The following is a 19,295-nucleotide window of genomic DNA, read 5'->3' as shown; positions in this document are numbered from 1 at the left end:
GCCACAGTTTTGAAACTGATATGCTTTTGCTTTAAAGTCAAATCAGTTCATTTAAAAGGGATGAACTAAATTTATTGGTGTAGGTGAAAATATTATAGGAAAATGATTATTTTGGTACTCAACACAGCTACTGGAAATTTTTCAGTATATCTGGAACAACTTGAATATAGAACCTGCTTTTTCAACTAAATTTTCAGTATGTTTGGAACAACTTGGACATGGAACTTACTTTTTCAACTGTAAATTTTATGACATCTAAATACAGACCAAGTATTTCTAGGGAAAATTTACATCCAATTTGAGATGCACTTAAGTATAAAATACTCACCAGATCTAGAAAAGTTCATATAAAAATATAAAATAGCTTATTAATAATTTTTATATTGATTATATATTGAAATGATATTTTGGATATATTGGGATAAATAAAATATATAATTAAATTGGAAGTTCATGTTTCATTTAACTTTTTTATGTGGCCACTGGAAATTTTAAATTACATTATGTAGCTTGCATTTTATTTCTATTAGACAATGCTGACCTAGACCGCAGCTCTAAATGCATTTACCAAGTGATATAAGCAGCTAGTACATTGCCTTCCTCTATAAATATTTGTTGAATGGATATATGCAAACATACCGGAGAAGAAAGTTTGGCTCACACCATATAAACCATTTTGTACCTTTGCCCCGCCTTCAGATCATCATAAACATTCACCGAACTATTAAAAATGATGATATTCCTATTTTGCTTAGTTTTTTATTGGCAAATGTCACTAAATTTTGGCATATTTTCCATATCTAATGATGCAATGACATGTTGACATAATGAACTGTTTGATAGCTTTCTTATGCTGAACCATCTTTTGCACTCCTAAAATAAACCCTTGGTCAGAATGTGTCCTTCTTAAAGGCACTATTGGATTTATTTAATTTTTCTTAATGTTTGCATTTATAAATCAAAGGTAAAATCATTCTATAGTGTTTTATTTGTGAGTAAGCAACCATTATTACACTTTGGTATTAAATATATGCTGTTTTTTTAAAATATATACTTATTGATTTCAGAGAGGAAGAGAGAGAGAGAGACAGAAACATCACTGATGAGAATCATTGATCCGCTGCCTCCTGCATACCTCACAATGGGGATCAAGCCTGCAACCTGGGCATATGCCCCGACCAGGAATCTAACAGCGACTTCCTAGTGCATAGGTTGACACTCAACCACTGAGCCACACCAGCTGGGCTAGGCTGGTTTTTTAAAAATTAAGTAGGGCACTTCTCCTCTTTTTCTAGTGGCCAAAGAGCTTACTTTAAAAAGGGATTATCTGTAATTTGAAGAACACAGAGAATTTAGCCATAAACCTTCGGTGCCTAATGGTGACCTTTTTAGTGCCAAGTCTTTAACAACCTTTCAAATTTCTTCTATAATTATTTGTATGCTCAGAGTTTCTGCTTCTTCGTAAATTTTAGTAATTTAGTTTCTAGAAAATCATGGCAAAAGCAAAATATGCTTGCTGTCACAAAACCAACACTGCTAAGATTTATAAAGAAAAACCCCAAATTTACCCTCTCTACACCCACAAGCTTATCTTTCTTCTCTCCTTGCCTGTGACACATTTTAAGTTTGGTTGGTATTCTTCCTCTCTCAGACTCATACAAAAATAAATATAAATATGAATTTGTGAAATATGTGCGTGCGTACACGTATACATGTACACACACACACACACACACACACACACACATTTGATTTGGACTGATTATTTCTTTAGGGCCGAATCCTAGAAGTTGAAATTCTACTTTAAAGTATATAAACATCTTAAGGCTTTTTATCCATTTGCCAAATTTTTTCCAAAAAAAATTTCATTCTACTCTTTTAAAAGCTTCTTTGTTGTTGGTATATCATACTTAATAATAAAGAAAATATGAAAGAAAAAATACATATTCAAATATAAAAGAATGGGCAAAAGCCTTTATGAAGTTTCAGAATAAGTAAAACCCAAAGAAAGTAGAGGATTCTAAAAAGAACTAAGGAATCTAAATATGATTTGATGCTCTCTGAGCCAGAAGGAAAAGAATAAATGGTAAGAGAAACTAAAGCCTAAAATGCATAATGATATTAGAAAAGCACCTGCCAATACTAAGTTGTCTTCTGCTCTGCATATTCTAGGTACTAAGAAAACTTACAAATAAAAAAACAGGCCCTAGTTGGTTTAGCTCAGTGGATAGAGCATCAGCCTATGGATTTGAAAGGTCTGGGGTTCGATTTCAGTCAAGGGCACATGCCTGGATTGCAGGCTCAATCCCCAGGAGGGGGTGTACAGGAAGCAGTTAATGTTTCTCTCTCTCTCTCCCTCTCCCTTCCTCTCTGAATTCAATAAAAAAACAAACAAACAAAAAAACAGGTTGAGTACTAATTAATTTAATGGAACAGGGTCAAACTGTCAAGTGATTTCTACTGTAATTCCCCAGAACACCCACCCCCTCTGGGCCTATTTCAGGCAACAGTATCATTACTGACTTAGACTGAACTATAAGAAAACATGACTAACAATTATGCACTCAGATAAAGTAGGAACAGTAAACACTATAACACTGTATCAAAAAAAATTTAATGAAGATTAAGGTGAATTTTTAAAAAATCAAGTACAAGTGTTAGATAAAAAAAGTAGCAATTTACATTGAGTATGGACTTACATTTACCTTAAGCTCAATGAGTTACTGTGTAATAACAGTCTTTGGCTATACTGTAAGAACCATGGAACTGAGAAGGAGAGCATAAATGCTCCCCTAGTATTCTGAATAGGCCCAGACTGCACCTAGAATACTCATTGTTTTGAACAGTATACCTTAGCAAGAGGACTATAGCAGAAATGGAATATATTCACGTTATCAATAAAGATAAAGGGAAACTTAAAACTATGTCATTCAAAAAAACCCTAAGGATGTTTATATTGGTGATAAGATGTAGGGGAAATAACAGCTCCTGTAAAGAATTTTAAAGTCCATCATGTATCATAAGAATTAGACTTGTTCTACACACCTCCATATAATAGAAACAGCATCAATAAAGCAGACATTACAAGGCAGTATATTTCAAATACATTTTCTAAACCACTACACTAAAGATTTAATGTGCAATATGGGTATTTTGGGTAATAGTATTTAATATAGAAAGGATATATGATTTTTAGAAAAATAAAAACTTCATAGTACTCAGAGTTGCCCAAAAGTAGAATAAAATGCCTCAAGAGGAAATGATCCTCTCACTAAAGGTGCTCGGCTTGGTTTTATGGATAATTGATGTGAGTGTTATAGAGGAGATATTTGGATTGAATCACTTTTCTGTTTTCTTTCAATCCTTGGATATTTTGTTTAAAACACTGCTTATATCTAATAAAAGTAAAAGTAAATTATCTCTGTAAGTGAAGGGACAAGAAAACTATCTGGGATTTTGGTAATTTATACAAGCCTTGAGATTTTTTATTCTCTACTATCAAAATTAGAAAAAATTCCTAGCATATTTATTCCCTATGTACTAGTATATGACTGCCAAGAAGGCATATAGACTATACTAGAATTTCTGTTTTATTCTATCCACAGGAAGAATGCTTGATTTAACTATTCAATAAGACAACTGAGAAAAGCAAAAAGAAGGTATGTCAAACAGACTAAACAAAAAACAAACACAAAAAGTATTAAAATAAAACACCAGAAGAAACTTTACTTTTATTAGTATGACAACCAAAAAATGATTTAAGCAATACAGAAACTGGTTATTTCATATGTGAATATATAAAGACCTAAAGAATAGTTTCAGTTGGATGTCATTCATTTCCTACGTTATCCCTAGTTTGTTTATGTCACATGAAGGGATTTTCCCACTAAAATATGTAAACCAGCATTTGGTTTGGTTCATTTCTGTTTCTCCGATAATAAAAGCAAGAGTTCCAAAATGTGAGGTTACTAGAAGTCAAGTGAGAGAAGGGCATCCTAGAATTCAACTAAGCATTACAAATATAGAATCTGGGGTAACACTGATAACCCTACCTGTCAACATAGGGCAGAGAAGAAATACAAAGTAGAGCAAGATTTAAGAAGGTAACTACTTTGTTCCCATGGCATAACCTACTTACCTCTAATCCTCCACTAAGACTGTGGTCATTTTATCTTTCAAATAATATTTACTTTAAAAAAAAATGACTTTTCCAAAATACAAAAAGTCCTTGGAGATACATACCTAGAAGATGTTTCTGGAGCACTTCCAGTACCAGCTTGACCTTTGCAAAAACTTCAGATGGTGACGGATGCTCAAAGTCAGTCATCACAGATTCAAAACGAATGATGATGATGTTAGGCTGGCTTTCTACCACAGCAAAAAGGGAGGGGCAAGATGCCAGAGGCCTAAGGATATACTTCAGCAGCATCTGCCCTGAAAAATTATATGAACACTCATCAAAAATCACTAGAATAAACTTTTATATCATATATTATACACTGAAGGTTTTCCCACTGAAGTTTCCCAGATTATCAATAGATTTTTATTTAAATTATTAAAAAAACAGATAAACAGCAGCAGCTAGTTTAAAAAATAAAACAAAGTAACTAAGCCCTTAAGAAAGAGGCAAATACTTATGACAATTCCATTTGATGAATCATGAGGCCAAACCCTATGATCTATCATCAATGTTATCCAGAGAATATTTTATAATATTTTCTTTCTTTTTTTTTTAATATATTTTATTGGTTTTTTTACAAAGAGGAAGGGAGAGAGATAGAGAGTTAGAAACATCGATGAGAGAGAAACATCGATCAGCTGCCTCCTGCACATCTCCTACTGGGGATGTGCCCGCAACCAAGGTACATGCCCTGACCGGAATCGAACCTGGGACCTTTCAGTCCGCAGGCCGACACTCTATCCACTGAGCCAAACCGGTTTCGGCATATTTTATAGTATTTTCTGTCATTCCTTTAATACTGGACCTTCTGAGATTTCATGTAAATGAAACAACGTAGTGTCCCTTACCAAATGATTTAAGCTTGGTATGCAGCTCTCCAAGAATAGAAAATGCCAAGAGGACAGAGCTGGTTGGTGGCATAGGGGGCTTCTCTTCATTTTGAGACTGTTCAGTGCATAAGTGAAGTTGTGTTTGTAAGCAAGATTCCAAGTTGCTGGTATCTAAGAAAAAGGGAAAAAAATATCAGCTGTCTCAGCAAAGCAAGATATTCCTACTTCTATTCCTCAGGGCCCACTCTCTACTCAGTTCCTAAATATGTATTGTACTACAATACACTTCCAATGCAACCAAACGTTAATTATTACATGTATGTCCTTGACATCATTTTAAAACAGAAAATTGTACTTTAAGTATGTTCAAATAATCAAACTAAGTGCTAAAGCAGATGATGTGCCTATAAGAAATGCTATTAAATATGTATTCAACGACTGAATGAAGGCAAGGAGTGAAAGCGAGACCCTACTTTCACATAAGACCTCCTCTTTTTTGTTCTTTCTTACCAAGTAAAGAGAATAGCCTGTCAAACAAGTTTAACAGGAATGGTGTGTTATAAAGAAATACATCTGCTATCTTCTCGTAATTTTACAGTCTGCTTAGAAACAGAATCTAAAAATTTCCAGATTCTTTCCTTTAAAATAGGTAACTAAAACCGTGTGTGTGTGTGTGTGTGTGTGTGTGTGCGCGCGTGTGTGTTGTGTAGGCCAAAGTGAATGTGTGGGAAAGGGAACAAGAAGCGACTGTGAGGTATCCTCTGAAACAGACTAAATTTCAAGATTCAGTGTTGGAAAATATACCAGGTTTAATGCCATGTCCTTTACATACTAGTATACCCTCAGAGGTTTCACTTTTGTGTAAACAAGACAAACTGAAGGGGTCTCACATCCAGAGGTGGGCAGAGGGACTGAGAATAGTTATACAAATAAATGTCAAGGCCAGAGTTATACTATTTCTTCATCTTGCAAAGCACCCCCATCTCATGATTTTGTCACTATTTTCCCTCAAAGACAGAGAAAAATTGAGTCAAATCCCTGTCTCATTAATCCGTCTTCTTTCTTTAGATAGAGAGAATGGCTGAACAGCTTCTTTAAATTTTCTAACCAAGAGAGACGGTTGGGATTAGGGCTTGTGGGGAACGAGATCATCCTACTATGCAGTGGAAGCTCTGTGTGGTCTTACATACCTTCACCACATGGACCCCACCCACCCAATAATCTTCTCTCTTCTCTGCTCCTTCCTACTGAAAGGGACAGACAGAGAGATGTAAAGGAAATCAAGTGAGGACACTTTAGAGACCCAGATGAATTAATCCTAACAAACACTTGGACTAATATGAGAACTCAATATAAACTTGCAAGACTAATAGATCTCTCTTCTACCAATACAAATATTTAACATATATTCAGAGGCTGAACAGGTCCAGGCAGATTAAGCAAAGCAGTCCACCTGAGGTCAGCAGCACCTTTTGATGGTGGGAACTTCCACACAATCAGCTTCTGCCACTCTTCGCCAAGATGATAGAGTATGTTCTGTTTCTGTATGGTGAGCTCCATGCTGAGAGATTTCAACATTTTTAAATCAAAGCATTTTCTGGATTTTAGTAACTTCAAGCATTTCTGTGCCTAGTAGTGAAATGGAATCATTGTTAAACATTCCATCTGGACTCAGGGCAATTAGAATATCCTATATAATAAAAGCCTAATATGCACTGACCACCAGGGGCAAACGCTCTGACCAGTAGGTTAGCTTGCTGCTGGGGCCTGGCTATTGGGACTGGGAGAGACGGGCCAGACATGCCCTGGAGACCTCCCGAGGTCCCTTCCTGGCCCGGATTGTGCACCGGTGGGGTCCCTCGGACTGGCCTGTCCCTCTCACAATCCAGGAACCCTCGGGGGATGTCGGAGAGCTGGTTTCGGCCCCATCACCACAGGCCAGGCTGAGGGACCCCACTGATGCACGAACCCATGCACCGGGCCTCTAGTATTTATATAATGATAAGAAATATAAGGAATGAACATGGGCTAAAAACTGGAATAGTACTAATTATTCATACTTTATTTTTATTATTTAAATATTTTTACTGATTTCAGAAAGGGAGAGGGAGAGATAGAAACATCAATAATAAGACAATCATTGATCCACTGACTCCCGCACGCCCCCCACTGGGGACCAAGCCCGCAACCGGGCATGTGTCCCCGACTGAAATCAAACCTGAGACCCTTCAGTCCACAGGCCGACGCTCTATCCACTGAGTCAAACCAGGTAGGGCTGTTCATGCTTTAGAGCAGTGGTTCTCAACCTGTGGGTCACGACCCCTTTGGGGGTCGAACAACCCTTTCACAGGGGTCGCCTAAGACCATCGGGAAACACATATAATTACATATTGTTTTTGTGATTAATCACTATGCTTTAATTATGTTCAATTTGTAACAATGAAATTGGGGATCACCACAACATGAGGAACTGTATTAAAGGGTCACAGCATTAGGAAGGTTGAGAACCACTGCTTTAGAGAAAGCATTTGATACCTCTTCTAGACGCAAAGCAGCAGTGACATACTTCTTCTCTGCTAATGCACTATTATATTCTTCAATAGCTGTAGAAAACTGAAAAGAAAGTAGTTATTAGGTATTTTTATTTTATATACCCATTATTTTAAGTCTGGCTGCTTGTTTTTAAATTATGAAAAATACCATATAGTCAGGAGATACACATTTAATGAGACCAAGAAAAAAAACTTACTTTCTCCCCACCAAAACACTAAAGTTCAATTTGAAGTTACTGACCTCTTGTAGCTGTTTAAGCAAACTTAGAACTACTGAGTCTTTTTCCAACTGTTGCTTCAAGTCTGTAAATTCAGCAGTTGATACGTGAAGATCCCGGCGGACCTAATTCACACATCAAAGACAAGTATATTTAAAACTATACTATATCTAATAAATAAAGCATCCATAGCTAATCAATAAGCCTTATTAGGTGAATATAACTCATGTTGAAATTTAAATGCTAATTAAGATTGCGATGTAGCAGGAAGAGACCTTAAGTGGTCCACTTAGTCCAAACCCTTATCCTATTCAGGAATGCCCATCCCCATGAACAGAGTATCCTTGTGTTAACATCTATTCTTAGTTTAAGCCGTTATCTCATCAGAGCTCATTCACCTAGATTACTAGAAAGGTATCCCCATTGCCAATTCATTCTACAGGAGGACAGCTCTTAGAAAGATTTTCTTTTGTTGAGTCAGAATCCACCTCCCATTCTGTCCCACCTTTTCAGAAACTTTGCAATATCAATTATTTTCTTTCCTTGTTATATCTTTATCTCTCACTATTTCACCCCTCATTCATGAAATACCCTACTAATGCATGGCTCCTCCCATCAGACTTATGTGTTAAAATCTCTCCCATTTTTAAGAAAAAATTTCCTCCACTTCAGCAATCATGCTATTGCTTAGTAGCTACCTTATTTCTTTCCATCCTGTCACAAACAAGTTTCTTGCAAGAGTGACCCATATTCACTGTCCTTACTTTCTCACCTCTCATTCACTCTATAACACATTGATCTGGTTTCTACACCCACCATTCCCCCAAAACTATTCCAAAACAATTGGTGCCAATCAATTCCTTGTTGCTAAATCCAAAGCATGTGTCATCAATTTTAGCTACACATTTATCAGTACAGTTACTTTCCTTCCCTTAGTTCTGAGCCACCGTTCTCTGATTTTCCTCCTTTTCTTTGGCCATTCCTTCTCATTTTCTTTTGGGAGCTTCATTTCCCCTCTGGCCACTTCATACATATTGATATTCCTTTCTCCCTAGCCTTCCTACCCTGAACCAGTGGTTCCCAAAATATAAACTTTTTTTTTCCTTATTTCTATCCAGGGTCATTTAGCAATGACTGGAGACATTTTGGCTTGTCACAACTGAAGGAGTTCTGGCATCTAGAGAGTAGAGATCAGGGATACTGCTAAACATCTTACAATGTACAGGATAGCTCCCACAACAAAGAATTATCCAGACCCAAATATCAATAGTGCCTGTGTTGAGAAACACTGCACTATATACTCTCTGGGCAACCTCATCCATTCCCATGACTTCATATTTCTAAGTGCTGTTATCTCAAGTCCACGTCATTTCCCTAACCCTAACATGTACCTGGATGGGGTGATGTGCAAGCTGTTCATTAACACGTTAAGCCCCATGTCAGTCACCGGTAACTGACATCATACTTTCCGTCCAGAAGACAAAACAGGCTGGGCACTTAACATGTTAAAATCCATTTTCCCACTCTCCCACAGTAGCAACACATGACTACCCAACTAGACTAAATGTTCTAGTGTCCCTCACAATTGGCTGTGACCATGGCTCTAAGAGCTTACCAATCTTAGCTAACAGATAAACATGTAAATTGACCGTCCCTCCACTACACTCACCAGCCAAACAGGAGAGTATGCAAATTAACCCAACAAAGATGGCGGTTAATTTGCATATGTAGGCGCAAAGTGAAGACTGAAGACTCTGGCCTGGGCCATGAAGACTGAAGGCTTCGGTAGGGGCCGCAAAGACTGAAGGCTCCAACCGGAGCGAAGGCCTGGGTCCCGGGTGCCGGAGGAAAACCAGTGCGGCAGCCAGGGGAAGGGAAGGCCTATTGCACGAATCTCTTCATGCAACGGGCCTCTAGTCCTATATAATAAAAGACTAAAATGCAAATCGATTGAACAGTGGAACCACCGGTGGGATGACCGGTCACTATGACGTGCACTAACCACCAGGGGGGCAGACGCTCAATGCAGGAGCTGCCCCCAGCCCGCAGGCCAGCCAAGGAGGATGCCAGTGGGGGCCTTGCCAGTCGCCCACAGAGGGAGAGGACCGGCAGGGGGTGGGGCCGGCGAGCAAGCAGCGCCAGGCTGGCCAAGGTGGGTGCCAGCACCTCCCCCCCAAATCATCCCGTCAATTGTCCTGCCATTCGCCCCACAGATCCGCCCTGATCGCTGGCCAGGCCTAGGGACCCTACCCATGCACAAATTTCATGCACCAAACCTCTAATGGAATATAAGCTGAAATGATGTGCACCATTTCCAAGTCTGAATCTTAAGAAAATAGGTGTGCCTTCTCTATGCATTCTCTTTGCCCTTAACCTCCAGCTATAATCTGCACATGGGGAAAAGACCAACTTCAACCATTCAAGCAACAACAAAATCCTAGTCATGCTCTCATACGATAAAGAATATACATAACACTTGGTGAATTGTATTAAAGTGAAGATTCTAATTCAGTAGGTCAGGGTTGGGCCTGAGTGCCTCAGTTTCCAACAAGCCACTAAAAGCTGCCAATTATGCTTCTCTACACACAGCTGGAAAACAATTCTTTAGGGTTCTCTCACAGTTCTACACTATCTTGTAAATGAAGCAATAACTAGTCTTTAGTCCTAGACTATTTTTTCAAGGATGTTTGTGTATTAAGCAACTTAGAAAATAAGAGATGGTGTTTTCCCCCAAAGCAAAAAGCAGGCATGCTTACTACCCAGGTTCCCTAAACTCAGTTCTCTTTTATAATAAATCCACTGCACACTACCCTTTAGGAACTGGGGCTTGGGACACTGCAAAAATGCTCAAACTGTGGCTACTACTGTGAATAATAAACTATCATCCTTCATCTCACAACCAAGGAGACTCATGTATTCTAATAGCATTCATGAAACAGTGGCAGGCTAACGCTGACTTGCAAATAGTTAAAATCTCAGATCTCTTCCACAGTTCTTGACACAGACTACTAGAGTAGCTAGGCCCTAGATTGTAGAATCAGACTGCTAGCCTAGATTACTACAATTAAAAAATATGTATCTTGTTTGAGCCATTGCATTTCAAGTTCACTCACCCACTTTCTCACACTGTCTCTCTCTCTTCCTCTCTTTCTTTACAATAGTTTACCCTTTATCTTAATACAATTCAACTGTGCAACTCCATTTGGATACCCCTTAGAAACCCTATATTTAAACTCATTTCCCCTACAAAAACCTATCCCTTCTCTAGATTCTCTATTTTAATGAATGGCATCAATGACCAAGTTCCCCAGTTATCCTAGATCCCTCCATCTTTCACTCCCCACATCAACAAGTCCAAAAGATCCAATTCTCTTATATGTCAATAGGATTGGTCCACTTTTCTCCATCCCTACTGCCACTGACTTCAGAGCAGGTCACCAGCCTGTGTTGCCTGATTACTTTATTTATTTATTTTTCTCACATTTCCCAGCTTTGTTTTTTTAATTTAAATTCTTTATTGTTGAAAGTATTATATATGTCTCCTTTTCCCCCACTGATCTCTCCCCGCCAGCTCCCACTCCCCAGCACTTGCCCTTGCCGCCCCCCTACTGTGTCCATTGGTTATGCTTATATGCATGCATACAAGTCCTTTGATCCCTTACCACCGACTCCCACCCTCCCCTGCCTTCCCCCTACAGTTTGACAGTCTGTTCAATGCTTCTATGTCTCTAGATCTATTTTTGTTCATTAGATTATGTTGATCATTATATTCCACAAATGAGTGCAATCATGTGATATTTATCTTTCTCTGACTGGCTTATTTTGCTTAGCATAATGCTCTCCAGGTCCATCCATTCTATTGCCAATGGTAAGAGTTCTTTCTTTTTTACAGCAGCATAGTATTCCATTGTGTAGCTGTACCATAGATTTTTTAAAATATATTTTATTGATTTTTTACAGAGAGGAAGGGAGAGAGATAGAGAGTTAGAAACATCGATGAGAGAGAAACATCGATCAGCCGCCTCCTGCACATCTCCCACTGGGGATGTGCCTGCAACCCAGGTACATGCCCTTGACCGGAATCGAACCCAGGACCCCTCAGTCCGCAGGCCGACGCTCTATCCACTGAGCCAAACCGGTTTCGGCTATACCATAGATTTTTAATCCACTCATCTGCTGATGGGCACTTAGGCTGTTTCCAAATCTTAGTTACTGTAAATTGTGCTGCTATGAACATAGGGATGCATATATTCTTTCTGATTGGTGTTTCTGATTTCTTGGGATATATTCCTAGAAGTGGGATTACTGAGTCAAATGGGAGATGCATTTTTAATTTTTTGAGGAAACATCAGACTATTTTCTTGCCTGATTACTTTAACTGCCTTCTGATTTCCCTCTCTCAAATTCCTGGTGTCCTTTCTTCAAACTGTAAGCAAAATGGGATTCCTAAAATTCAAATCTGATGTCACTCTTGCTTAAAATCCTCCATTGCTTCCACAGTCCTATTGAGACAACATCCACACTACCTACACCAGGGGTGGGGAATGTCTGGTCTGCAGGCTGTATAAGACCCGCAAAATCATTTGGTCTAGTCCTGCCAAGGAATTAGGAGTAAGTTAATTAAATGTTTGACCAAATATATCAGGATAATTTTTAAGTTGATAATTTTGTATGGCCTGTGAATGATGTTATAAATATCCAAATGGCTCTTGGCAGAAAAAAGGTTCCCCACCCCTGACCTACACTGATATACAAGGTCCTTGCTTACCTTTCTAATCTCATCTCATGTTCCTCCCACCAAACCCTCTAAACAGTCATATGGAATATTTGCAACTCTCCAAAGTGACATCTCTCCATTACTCCCAAGCTTCTGCAATGCTGCCCCCTCTGTCAAACTAAAACACTCTTCCTAACTCTTCTGCCTAATTATCTATCACTTCAGATTTTGGTTTGGACACTATATCCTGGAGAAAGCCATTCTTAGCTACATCTCCTCTCTCTAACTGCATCATTACAATTTAGTATGTATCATGCTATTTTACTCATCTATAGCAGGCATAAGATTCACATTTTAAAATAAAATCTCTCTAGTACTGCAACTATCAGTGTCCTGGCACGTTATAGATGTTAAACAAATATACCAAATGACTGGATAACCCCCTTTATAATATCTACCTATTCAATCTAATTCCTCTTCTCTAGCCATACATTGAATCTTTCTCCTGTATGATAGGGCTACAAATCTTGAAAGTTTCTTACTAAAGCTAAAACACCTCAGCTTCTTTCACTGTTCTTCAGATGGTATGGTGCTCAGGCCTGGACCTTCTCATTTAGATCAGCCATCTTTCAAAATAAAACAACCAGAACTGAATAAATTTCACCAGTCATAATCTGGCCAGCAAAAGGTACAGAGCCCTTTAATCTCCTGTTTCAGACACTTCATTTCTGAAAGTACAGTCCAATATTGCACTATTGACTTCATTGATCAAACAAATACACATGGAAAATATTAGTTGAACTGTGCCAAAGTTGTAGAGTAACAGATTTATTTTTATTAAAACTTCAATGAGAATGAGTGGTATACTAGCTATTAAACAGATTTTTCCAGGTAACTAGTGGTTTCCCCACTTGTGATGCAAGTTTTATAGAGAATTTTGAAAACACATCTGTTTACTTTTGTTCTTTAATGACTTTCACAAAGAGAAGAGATTTGGTGTCTTCCTTAAGGACCTTTAGAATACCTCAACATCCTGATTTTGGATACCAATGAGCACTGAATGATAATTTAGAAATAGATGCTGAAGACATCAAACTGATATTCTGAATATCAGTTTGATTTCTTTCAACTGCCTTTTTCCTACAAGGAAACTGAATAGGAAAAATATTGGTGAGATAATGTAAGGGGAAAATGTATTTTAAAATTATAAAGCAGATGTTCCTGTTTCCAGAATGGCTTGCTTCTCATTGCAATGACATCACTCTGGCTAACATACTAAACATTCTTAAAACCTGCCAGACTTCTGATAAAAACTTTAGCAAGCATTAGTCCCAAAGTGACACAGTACTAGATGGGCAAGTATTCTGTGTGTCCAGGGAAAGTGGCTTTCCACACAAAGCAGAGTGGCGACTGGCAAACCAGGCCAACCTGCCAGAGAAGGCCAAGAGACAAAGACTGTGCTGAAGCTTGAATGTGTTAAGGCCAGCTGCAGGTATAAGAGATTGATGGCCATCAGAGATTTAAGTATTTGGCCCTGGACGTGTCACTCAGTGATTAGAGCATGGGGCCACTCACAGAAGCATCACAGGTTTGATTCCTGTGACGTACCTGGGTTGCAGATTCAATCCTTGGTTGAGGTGAATGCAGCAGGCAACCAATCAACGTGTCTTTTTCACATATGTTTCTCTCCCTCCCCCGCCCACCCCCTCCACTCTCTCTCTAAAGATCAGTGGAAAAAATATCCTTGGGTAAAGATTAAAAAATAAATAAATACATAAATAAAATAATCTAATTTAACTTCCATCTACCAACAAGGAAAGTGAGGCTTTTAAAGTTGTACAGAACTGAATTGTCTCAGGAATCAGGAAGCTGAACTGCCTCCCTACATACCTACTCAATATAACAAACTATTCTTACCTCACTCTCTATTCTGGATTTCAGCAAGTCAATATCATCAGACAGCTTATCCACCTGGGTAATCAGGTCCTGTGCACTCTGCATGCTGGGCAGGAATTCACTGTACTTCTTGCTAATCATACTGCATACTTCACCCTATAAGACAGAAACATTCCAATATGATGAGGAGTAGGGAACTCTGTTAAAAATAAAAATGTGGAGAACCAAGATGGCGACATAGGTAAACACCTGTACTTGCTGCCTCCCACAACCACATCAAAATTACAACTAAAATACTTAACTACCATCCAGAACCGCGGGAAAGCTGGCTGAGTGGAAGTACTACAACTAGAGAGGTTAAGAAGAAAGCACATTGAGACTGGTAGGAGGTGCGGAGGCGTGGAATGGGCTGGCACCCGGGTGTGCCACTTTTTTAATCAGGAGGGAGATACAAGCTCCCACTTGCATACGGGGAGAAACTGGACTGTCTGGCATCGGGGCAGGAATGCGGGGGTGGGTTTCTCCCAGATGGAGGTGCTCGGAAAGGCCACTGTTCCTGTGCTGGGCCCTCCTCGGTGCAGGGCTGACTAGCAGCCATTGCTGTTGCTCCACCCTGGACTTTCCCTGAGACCCCGCCCCACCCAATTTACAACCCCACCCAAGCTGTGCACAGTGGCTTTTGCATATGAATGGCCTGTCCTTTCTCAGCCTAAAACCTGTCAAAAAAGCTGCAACTGGGTTAGGGAGCCCCAAAGCTATCAAAAGAAGGCCCAAGGCCACACCAGCACCGGCCTACCTTGCTTCACAGCTGGGCCTCGTCTGGGCACTTCCAAACCACATACAAAGAGGAGAAATCTGCAGATCTCTCTGTAGCTCCTGCTGGGTGGCCCAGGCAGTGGCTGACTTTGCAACACCTTGGAGATCCAAGAGCCAGTGTACCCAGTGGTCAGTGTGAGACCATACCAGATTACAACTCTTCACATCCATAAGCGACACACTCAAGGGGCAGACTCAATGAGCACCAAAGCCCCAGTGAACCAAGTCTTGCCCCATAGGGGTGTCTCCTGCACAGCAGCTCTTCCATTATAGACACAGCTGGTCCTCACAATCAACTGGCCTGGAGGTCAACTCCTCCCAGTGATACCAACAGCAATCAAGGCTCAACTACAACAAGACTGTGCACACAGCCCACAAAGGGGTGCACCAAGAGTGTCTCCCTCAGGTGACTGGGGAGGCTGAGCCACTGGGCCCTATAGGACACCTAGCACACAAAGCCACTCTACCAATTCCAGGAGACATAGCAGCTCTACCCAATACATAGAAACAAACAGGGAAGCAGCCAAAATGCAGAGACAAATAAACATGTCACAAATGAAAGAAATAGAAGAAAGCAAACTACTGGATAGAGAGTTCAAAACCACAGTTATAAGGTTACTCAAGAATCTTCTAAAAAACCTCCGAGGAACTTAGTAAGACCTTCAAGGATCTTAGTGAGAATGCCAAAAAAATGGAAAAGGACCAGTCAGAAATTAAGCATACACTCACTGAAATAAAGAATAATATACAGCCCTAGCTGGTTTGGCTCAGTGGATAGAGTGTCGGCCTGTGGACTGAAAGGTTCCAGGTTTGATTCCAGTCAAGGGCACATGCATGGGTTGCGGGTTCAATCCCCAGTAGAGGGCATGCAGGAGGCAGTCAGTCAATGATTCTCTTTTATCATTGATGTTTCTCTCTCTCTCCCTCTCCCTTTCTCCCTGAAATCAATAATTATGTATTTTTTTAAAAAAGAATAATATACAGAGATTCAACAATAGACTAGAGCAGTGGTCGGCAAACTCATCAGTCAACAGAGCCAAATATCAACAGTACGATTGAAATTTCTTTTGAGAGCCAAGTTTTTTAAACTTAAACCATATAGGTAGGTACACTGCTATTAACTTAATTAGGGTACTCCTAAGGCTTAGGAAGAGCCACACTCAAGGGGCCAAAGAGCCGCATGTGGAGAAAGGCAGGGCCGGAAGTGCTCATGGTGAACTATTATCAGCTCAGATGATAGCCACCGATTTTAAGCATACATCTAGCTGGAAAGAAAGTAAATGGAAAAATTAAATCCATAATCTATATCGCAACCAATTTATGAATTTCTAGCTTCTCACTTATAAAATTGAAGGCCTCGTTTAACCCTAAGTGGACGCGTCCCATCATCTCTTTTCATTCAAATGATAAACAACATCCTGAATACTTTTTGCACTGAGTCAGTCAAGGCTCTGGGAGACACAGAATAAATCATGCTTGCCCACATGTAAGTTCTGTTTAGTAGCAAAGACAAGACACACTAAAGCAACCGGAACAGAGAGATGCAATACAGCAGGGGAGTTGGAGCCCTCCAGGTGCATTGGGTCCAGATGAAAGAAATCACACTGATATTCGGAGTACCAGTTTGATGTCTTCAGCATCTGCTTCTAGTCTCCCAGGGGATCCTTCTCACGCAGAAAAACACATTTGGGACAGAACTTGAAAAAATGGGTCAAACTACACAAGTAAAAGGCGGAGCGGGCAAAGCGGGCCTGTTTGGAGAATAGACAGAACTTCTCCACGGGCTGAAGGTTCAGGTGGGGAAAGACACCCCGAGAGGGAGAGGCAGGGGCAGTCGGCCCAAGCGCACAGACAGGAGCCGCGCGGCGGTGGCTCCCTCCTCCGTCCTCGTCCTCGTCCCAGCAGATAAACGTGCGGAAAAGTCCACCTTCGCAAGGAAGAGATGCCGGAGACACGGGTCGTTAACTTTAGGAAACCCTTTCTAAGGCACGTCTGCGCCTTCCTGGTCCATGTCACACCTGCCGCCCTAAACCCGGATGTGCGCGGCGCTCAGGGGTGTAAATGCCAGCGGCCGAGGCGGGGCCGCACCCCCGGACCCCGCGGCGGCACCAGGGGCCACTGCGCCGGGCTGCGCGCCTTCCGGTCCGTCTCCATCTCCAGACAGCAGGGCCCCAGACAGCCACCCGCGCGCTTTTAACCCTCGGCACGGCCTCGGGCCCGGGGACGGGAAGAGGTAAACATGAGGATTGGTGTTAGCGGGGACGGGGAAGAGATAAACAGGTGGAGAGCTGTCACCAAGCAAAGTTTCGGCGAGGAGGAGGGCGCGGTCCTCCAAAGCTATTCTCTGCACCCACAGCCCGTACGAAGGGGGGGTGCAGGAACCGGGCGCTCCCGGGCGGAGAGGAGTCCTGACCCGCGTCTCTCCCTCCCACACGCCCCTCCGCGGACCCCGGCGGCCACCGACCCCGACTCCCGGTCGCCTCCGTCCCTTTCCGGCTCCCTGCCCCATCGCTCCCAACCTAACTCCTCACCGAGGTCCCCTGTATCGCCGCTGCCTCTCCTCCGACCCAGGCCGCCTCGGCCCCCGCCCTCACCTGGGCTCCCCTCCAAACTCCTCGCAACCCACAGCCTTCCTGCCTGTCATTCTTCCCACCCGGCCCCTCACCGGACTCGGCCGCACCCACGCTGTCCGCCCTCAGCCCTGCTCCTCTCCGTCCCGTCACACAAGGATCCCCCCAGTCCCATTTTAGTCAGCCAGCGTCTTCCCCGCCGGCACCTTGATCTCCTCCACCCGCCGGGTCAGGTGGCTGATCCGTGTGCCCAGATCCTCCTTCTCCAGACTCCCCGAGTGTGCCAGAACTTCCGTCACGAACGAAGCCATTCCCACGACAGGGACAGACGCTCACAAAGTCACTTCACTCTCCGCAGCCAGCGCGGCAGCGCCGGTCCCGCCAGCAGCCGGGGTGCACAGCCTACTGGGAAATGAAGTCTCGCAGGGCTCTGACCGCTGCAAGGAAGACGGCAGCAGCACTACAACTCCCAGGAGGCACCGCAACTCTCCTAGCGTGGAAATTTCCACGGCGTCTCGTAGGTGGCAAACTTAGGAGACGCGTTTTTTTCCCCTGTACTTTTCAAAGCTTGCGTTTTTTCCCACGGTTTTTCACTAGAAGAAATAAATAAAATGTTTTTATTTGCTAACCGCTCCTAACTGAACTTTTCTCCATTTCAAAACGCTTACCTATGAAATTTACCCAGCCAGAAGACCCAACAAGCCCATCTTGAACTTTTTTCGTTAAATATTCACTGACCATCAGAGTCTTAATGAATGGTGCCCGCTAGAGTTGTGCAAAGAAGCGGCGTCGTGTCCTTTAAATAAAAGTCCGCCTATAATTGCATAGTTTTATCGTTTATATTACATCTATATACACACATACATGTATATTACATCTTTGTACATATACATATATTACATCTACATAACACATTACCTGTGTATAGTATTTCTATTACCTAGGACTGTGTGGACTGGAACAAGATAGCACATTTTATCAGAGAATACAAATCAACTTTATAAAAAGCTTTTAAAAGTTATTTCATTATTTAAATATGTTACATACGGAAAGAGGTACATAATATACGTACAGTATGATTCCTTTTTATAAAAATAAATAGGCATAGATACATATGTAGAGGTAAAGGATGTATACCAAATTATTCTGAGTGGTGGACTTATGGTATTTATTCTCTTTCCTTGTTTATCTGTTTTACTGCAAAAAACATGCACTGCTTTAATTAAAATGTTATCTTTAATTTTTAAAAAAGTTCTCTTCGAGAGTTGACCCCAAGTAGATGCTGATACTAAGGTCCTTGTCTATATATATATATATATATATATATATATATATATATATGTTTTTATTGATTTCAGAGAGGAAGGGAGAGGAAGAGAGATAGAAACATCAATGATGAGAATCACTGATGGCTGCCTCCTGCATGCCCCACACTGGGGATCAAGCCCACAACCCAGGCATGTGTCCTGACTGGGAATCAAACCGTGACCTCCTGGTTCATAGGTCATGCTCAACC

General features: G+C 41.2%; 1 protein-coding gene across 1 annotated transcript in view; it reads right to left on the bottom strand.

Annotated features, from left to right (window-relative positions):
- ZW10 (zw10 kinetochore protein) overlaps positions 1 to 18,142 on the bottom strand; it is a 34,731-nt gene extending 16,589 nt beyond the window's left edge. Inside the window, exons 1-7 of the mRNA XM_070426024.1 lie at positions 17,986 to 18,142; positions 14,415 to 14,549; positions 7,804 to 7,905; positions 7,546 to 7,623; positions 6,480 to 6,639; positions 5,029 to 5,181; positions 4,243 to 4,434 (exon numbers count right to left, since the gene is read on the bottom strand). Of these exons, the coding sequence (XP_070282125.1) occupies positions 4,243 to 4,434; positions 5,029 to 5,181; positions 6,480 to 6,639; positions 7,546 to 7,623; positions 7,804 to 7,905; positions 14,415 to 14,549; positions 17,986 to 18,090 (925 nt within the window). The 5' untranslated portion in view covers positions 18,091 to 18,142. The remainder of the gene's footprint in view (positions 1 to 4,242; positions 4,435 to 5,028; positions 5,182 to 6,479; positions 6,640 to 7,545; positions 7,624 to 7,803; positions 7,906 to 14,414; positions 14,550 to 17,985) is intronic.
- Between the last annotated feature and the right edge of the window lie 1,153 nt (positions 18,143 to 19,295).

Source organism: Myotis yumanensis, unplaced genomic scaffold, assembly GCF_028538775.1.
Source record: "Myotis yumanensis isolate MYYU_CA2020_CCGP unplaced genomic scaffold, mMyoYum1.0.hap1 SCAF_10, whole genome shotgun sequence".
NCBI classification, from domain to species: domain Eukaryota; kingdom Metazoa; phylum Chordata; class Mammalia; order Chiroptera; family Vespertilionidae; genus Myotis; species Myotis yumanensis.
Note: the sequence above shows the minus strand (reverse complement) of the source record. Positions and strands in the feature narration are given on the sequence as shown.